This window comes from Oryzias latipes, chromosome 4 (genome assembly GCF_002234675.1).
Source record: "Oryzias latipes chromosome 4, ASM223467v1".
NCBI lineage: Eukaryota > Metazoa > Chordata > Actinopteri > Beloniformes > Adrianichthyidae > Oryzias > Oryzias latipes.
The window spans coordinates 28363692-28370704 of NC_019862.2; the positions used below are offsets into that span (position 1 = coordinate 28363692).

At 43.5% G+C, this 7013-nt stretch overlaps 1 protein-coding gene across 1 annotated transcript; it reads right to left on the reverse strand.

Moving 5' to 3' along the window:
- Positions 1-309: 309 nt before the first annotated feature.
- On the reverse strand, positions 310-7013 carry c1qtnf7 (C1q and TNF related 7). The gene is made up of 3 exons (XM_004068324.4): positions 6814-7013; positions 5257-5484; positions 310-1165 (listed from the first exon to the last, which is right to left on the reverse strand). Exons 1-3 carry the CDS (start codon positions 6833-6835, stop codon positions 537-539), a joined length of 879 nt encoding a protein of 292 aa, XP_004068372.1. The 5' UTR covers positions 6836-7013; the 3' UTR covers positions 310-536.

Here is a 7013-nt window from a genome sequence, read left to right on the forward strand (position 1 = left end):
ACTGCAAGCTGGTAATTAAGGCGCCAATTCACTGCAGACACATGACATCATTTTAGTTTGATGCAAACGCCTTTAGAACTACCTGGAAATATTCCAACTTGCATTTTTTTCCCAATTTTTTCTTAAATTCATAACATAAATAACTTCCTTTATGCTCCTTTTTGCAGTCCTTGTAAACATAGAGCTCCCATAACTTGGTTGTTTGAAGCTTTTTCTCTCCAATGTGGTGAAACAAAGGTGTCCACAAGACTCCTAAGAAGAATTTGATCACTCGGAAAGAAATTTACAAACAAACTAAAAAAAACAGCAGTGATATAGTTTTTTTTTTATTCACGAGAGTCATTGCATTTTACAGCTGTTTTTACAGTTTGAGAAAGCTTTTTTCTCTTTCAGCTCTCTCTGACAGTCTCAACATTTCAGAATATTGACTCTTTCTAAATAACTTCAAAATTGCTGTTGAAACATTTGTATAAAAATATAATTTTACTATATATGCATTTTTTTAGAGAAATCAGCAGTTTGGGCTTTCCCAGGCTCTATGCATAGTCCTCTGCCAGCGTGTCAAGGTAGATGGTGTCTGCATAGAGCAGGAAGCCAGAGAAAAGGCTGTCCGCCCAGCCAGGGTCTGCAAATAAGCCATTCTGGTCCTGGAAAAAGATCTCCATCCATACCTCGTCTTCAGGGTTCAGGTACATGAGAGTGGATCCAGACGCCACATCATGGTTTCCCGTGTTGGCATCAAAGGTTTTGATGCGATACTGACCATTTTGCACAAGACCAACGGCCAAATGTTTGTTGGCCAGAGTAAGGTCATAGGAGAAGTAGTAGATGCCTGGGTACGCACAGATGAACTTGCCTGTCTGCGTGTTGTAGTGGCCGCCCTCGTTAAAGAGGACCTTGTTGAACTTGATGGGGGTTTTCTCAGCAGGGTAGCTGCTGGTGATTCCTACAGAGAAGGCAGATTTTGGTTGCAAGCTGCCACATTTGCAGATTCCTGGAGTCCCGGGTGGTCCTCGTTTGCCGTTGTCCCCTTTTTCTCCGTCAGATCCCAGCTGACCAGGCAGACCCACTTCTCCATTTTCACCAGGAGGACCGCGTTTGCCAGCCGGCCCACGTTCACCTCTCTCTCCTCTCTGACCTGTGGGGCCAAACTTACCCTTCAGCCCTGAAACACAGACATCACATTTCAATTTTACGTTCTAATTACAGTTCATATGTAACAAACACGAATTGGAAGGTTCAAACAATGGAAACACAACTCAACACTATGATGTAAGGCAGCCTCAAAACTTTCAAAGTTGCCTCTATGGAAGAATAATAAAAAACAACAATGGTCAAAACATCGTCCTCTAATGTTTTTTCATAATTGACATCTAATACAGAGAATGAAATTGGTGCACTATCCGTTTGGATGAAGAGCTGGAGGAAGTGGCTGGTGAGAGGAAAGTCACGTTTGATTGGATTGTTACCCCCTTGACTCAGTCCAGGATGAGTGGGAGATGGATAGATGAACGGATAGATGGCACAAGGAAAAAAAAAACTGCTTAATGCTGTTTATGCTGTAACAATGTGACTATATTTGAACTTCTACAATAAACACAACTGTGTCCACCTTTTGGCATAACCCTTTAGGGGTTGCCACAGCAAATCAGCTTTCAGTGATTCACAGAGGTGGTTTGGCAGAGCTTTGGTTTGCCCTTTTTGAAACAACCCCATTTTTTCTTCGGGCTGTCTGCACTGAACACAATCTCCGCTCTAAAGTAACACTAAAAACTGTGGTGCCAAACAGTTTCTCCATATGTCTTCTTTTCTGAAGTCTGACTGGAGACAATGCAGTTTAAGTCAAATCTAACAAACTTGGTTCATTTGTTGTTAAGCAGTGAATGTTGGTAATCTATGGCATTTGTGTACTCGAAAGCAGTGCTGACATGGAATTATAATCTTGCAAAAAAATACATAAAACAGACAAGAATGAAAGAAAAAAAAATCACATTTCTTTGGTCCTTGCAGTCCTAAACCGTGGCCAAGAACATGAACATAGACCTCATTATTGTGGGAAAAGGTCTTAATTTTGTGTTTTTAGTTGTTTTTTTAGTAAATATGGGCAGGGATAAAAAAGTAAAAGCATAAACATGATCGCCTTCAGTTTTAGAATGTTTCTGACCTCATAGCTAATAATCTCCAGAAGAATAACAGTAGTCTAAACAGTGCAGAGAGCAATGAGATGGTTAAAGTGGCAGTTTAAAGTGACAACAGTGCTGAGAACAGTAAGTGGATGAGTTAGTGATGGCAGTCTTTGGTGAAAGTGGTGATCTGAATGTTGTGAAAGTTTTCAGTGTGGGCTTGTAGGACGGAGTGGAGGGGCCAGAGGGGGGAGGGCAGGGAGGGAGTTGAGTGTCCTTATCGCCTGATGGAAGAAAAAGTCTTTTAGTCTGCTGGTTCTGGCCTGCAGACTTTGCAGCCTCCTCCCTGATGGCAGCAGGTTGAAGTGTCTCTGGGATGGGTGTGAGGGGTCCCCTGCAATCCTGATGGCTTTGCGGGTGAGGCGGGAGCGGTAAATGTCCGAGAGGCCAGTAAGAGGGACACCAACGATCTTCTCAGCTGTTCTCACAATGTGCTGCAGAGTCTTCCGGCAGGACGCGTTGCAGGCTCCGTACCACACGGTGATGCAGCTGGTCAGGATGCTCTCGATGGCCCCCCTGTAGAAGGTCTGCATGATGGCCCTCTTCAGTTTGCGGAGGAAGTACAGGCGTTGTTGGGCTTTCTTGGCGAGTGATGCAGTGTTTTGGTTCCAAGACAGGTCGTCGGAGATGTGCACCCCCAGGAACTTGGTGCAGCTCACCCTTTCCACAGCAGCCCCATTGATGATCAGTGGAGCGTGCTGGGTGGGAGTTCTCCGGAAGTCCACAACCATCTCCTTTGTCTTCTCCACATTCAGGTGGAGATTATTTTCTTTGCACCACAGAGCCAGCCTGCTCACCTCCCTCCTGTAGGGGGTCTCATCGTTGTTGTTGATGAGACCCACCACTGTTGTGTCATCCGCAAACTTGATGAAGAGGTTGGAGCTTGATGTTGGGGTGCAGTCGTGGGTCAGCAGAGTGAAGAGGAGGGGGCTCAGCACACATCCTTGGGGGACCCCTGTGTTAATTGTAATGGTGCTGGAGGTGTTGTTGCCGACACGAACTGCCTGTGGTCTCCCTGTCAGAAAGTCCAGAAGCCAGTTACACAGGGAGGTGTTGAGTCCTAGCTGGTCTAGCTTGTGGATGAGCTGCTGGGGGATGACTGTATTGAAGGCGGAGCTGAAGTCAATGAATAGCATTCTGACATGAGAGTCTTTTGTTTCCAGGTGAGTGAGGGCTGAGTGGCTACAATGACTACCGCCCGATCGCTCTCACCCCCATTCTCATGAAGTGCTTTGAGCGGCTGGTCATGCAGCACATCAAGTACTGTAAACACCCTGAAAAAATACAACTGGGTTTGTTTGGGCATGCTCAGGGCATGTGAAGGTGCGTGCAGGAAATCATGTTCCAGACATAATGGAAAACACAGGTGTGTGATGCTAATTTCCCCTGACAGATTTATTGTCTTCCTGACTGGACAATGTAGCTTGGCACAGAACTTCCAAATATTTTATGAACGTTTGCAGCCTTTTTTTCTTCCAAGGAAATCTAAAGAAAAACAAATCTGGTAAGAATCAGTGTTTCTTTTCTCTGTTGGGATTTAAAAAAAGACTTGGTGACAACCGTACTTGGAAAGACAGCTGGGCCTTAAAGGACCTTTAAGGATTAACTCCTGCACAGTACTATGAGCAGGCAGAGACCTCCAACAACACAATTTAAACTATTTAAGAAAATGTTCTCAATAGGAGAAAAAGTCATCATTTACTCAGTGTAATTGTAGAGTATCATTTCCAAACAATTTGGAGCTCATCAGTCTGTAGTGGTACAGATTATTCAGAAGAGGAAAACATTCAGGAGCGCTGCCAACCATCCCAGGGAATGATGTCAGACTGTGTTCAGCTCAGGATCAGACTGTTAAACGCTCAGAGAAATTCCATGCACAGAGCTACTGACCTCTTCCACATCTTTGTGTCTATTAAAGGCATCGGCACGGTTTCCGTGGAGCTGAATGGGGTCTGCGTTCAACAATGGATGATTTTATGCAGACTTTTGTTAGTGTTGTTGAACTGCGCTGGAGGGGCATCAAATTAAAATGTGTTCTTAATTCTGCTTTCACATTGCTGGGGTGAAAATGTTTGTCTTTGTTCTTTTAATTTCCTTTTTCTTTTTGGAAGTTCTTTCACATATTTTACACTTACTCTTGTAAACTTGCTGGGCAAAATACAATAAACCCTAAAAAACCCTGCAGAGTTGCAGTAGTTCATGGCTACAACATTGAGTTGTGGGCAGAACCATTGGCGCAGAGCAACCCCACCTCCACTTCCCCTCCCTGTTGCTGAAAGCCCTCTGTGACACTCTCTCAACACTCTCCTGCTAGCTTACAGCCACTCACAACCCCAACGTAACATCATCAGTCAGTGTGCAATAAAAATGGCGAGCAATATCTGAGCTGTCCAGCCATAACCCTTTGATCCAGATGCCAGCTTGGTTGAGAAAAATAAAGACATACATGGATCTATTTGTCTGCAAGTGGATCCATTAGAATGGAGCGGAGCAGGGAGCTTGTAGCTCACCCAGTGTATTTTCTACATCACAAAAATGATCTTTTTCCCGCTGGAAGTTTTTCATCTGTTTCTGATTCACAACGTTTTGAATAAAGGACTCAAAAATGCGATTTTAATCTCAACTTTCTTCATCTGTACATATAAATAAATATCTTCCATCATCAGGGAAATCCAACAGGAACACAGAACACAGAAAACACGATTTTCATCCGAGCCGGTCTTCATAGCAAAGGGTCCGCGTTAGTGCTGAGGGTCCATCATGATCATATTTGTGTGGGAAAATCAAACCAACACATACCGATGAACTCAACATGCATGTTTTTGTGATGGGTGTGGGACGAAGAGGGTCTGGAGAACGAGAGAACAAGCAAACTCTAGACAGACAAGCTTTGGCCTGGATTCAAACAGATTCCTCAAGCTGTAGTGTTCAACCTCATCGTTGAACCTATGATGAATCACATGAGCTTCTCTCTGTAGTTCCAGCTGTCAGATAAGATCAAGTTTTATCTTTCAACACAGACAGGGTCACACGTTTCAGCCACTGCTGTGTGTAATTATGGTTTTCATAATACCTGTGTCTCCTTTTTCTCCCTTTTCCCCTTTCCTGCCATCTCTGCCATCTCTTCCTGGAATACCCACATTCCCCTGTGCTCCAGGAGGCCCACTGAGACCAGGTTTGCCCGGTGGGCCGGGTGACCCTGGGATGCTGCAGATCAGTCTTGGTCCTCCTTTGAGCTTGGCGTCCAGCAGCTGCCCAAAGACACAGTGGATTACTCCCACCAGCGCCCACATCTTCAAATCTGAAGAAGCAAAGAAAGCTCAGCAAATGTTCGACTCCCTCTTTAGAACACAGCAGCATGGAAAAAGAAAATGTCTGCAGAAAAAAAACAGTCATTCAAAATACAGCATGAGGCCAGATGGGATGCTGTAATATGAAGCGATCACTGTTTCACATCCATCATGTTCTCATCCAATCACACGATCACATGAGAAACCTCAAAACAAATGTTCTTCTCACAAAACATTCCAAAGTGGTGACACAACACCTGAAATGCTTTCCAACCAGGAAGACGCCTCATCCGTGTGCTAGAAACCCGAGTACGTATGAAATTTCAAAAAGTGAAGCTTTCCTCTTCATTCTGGGGAATTAAACAGTCTTCTCTAATGAATCATATGGAAGGAGGGAAGACTGCTGTCCTCTGTGAAATGTTCCATGAGCTTCGCTATGGGAATTACAGATGTGATTAAGACACAGGCTTTTTTCTCAGCAGATTCAACAAAGTAGGCGTGAGAACCTGAGTGCTGCATCTGCTGCTTGTCTTTGTGCAGTGTTGGAAAATTAGTGTCAGAGTTGAATAAAAATACTTTTTTGTTTTCTGTGCAGCCATGTCACACACAAAGTTTCCGCGCGATGTCCTGAACAAGCCTCGCTTGTTAGTTTGTCGTGTTTTTTTTGACAAGCTGGATGGGGTTTGCAGCTAGGACACCCAGAACATCTAACACGAATCAGGGGAAGTGATTAAACACGACCAAAATCTTGAAACTATGATAACAGTTTTTGTTAATAACAGTTAAAGGGAGAAAGGGTTTCTGTCAAGTGCAGATCTCATGCTTGCAAAGAAAATCTGCATCCATAGGAGAATGTTTTGATTGTTTTGTTCTGACTTTCACACACTGCAAACAGGCCCCATAGACAAAAAGCAAAATTCTTAAAATTTGTACATTTTACATTACATAAACCAAACAAAATAATGCCAACAGGGTATAAAAATGGTCTTGCCAAAGAAATCTTATTTTAAGAAAAAAAATTCTAGTCACTGAGAAATGTTTTGCTTTTGAAAACGTTCTTGATAAGATTATTTTTCCTGCAATAAGATATTTTTTCTTGAAACAAGGGTCTTTTTACTTTATCAAGATTCAGTTTTTGGAGTGTGTCTGACGTAGAAAGTTAAAAAAAGAATCCCTTTTTAAAAAATACAATTACATTCTCCACAGTATAATGCAACACATACACACATACACACAGGATAAACAAAGGTGTTCATGAACAAAATGTTTTTCTGCAGCTTTCTGCATAACAACAAACAGCTCGGACAGATGTGTATGTTTGTGAGGGTTTGTGTTCTTACCCCACATTTGACAGCTGTTCATTTCCAGCCCAGATGAAGATTGCAGTTGTGTGCGTCTCTGCCGTCCTCTCCGCTCAGACTCCAGGGCGGAAAACAGGCGAGGCCACTCTGAACATGTTCTCCTCTCATATTTGCGTGCAGAGCTCAGCTGTTTGGCTCCTCGCAGCCCTGCAGCACTAACAGTGGCTTCATCCTGCTCT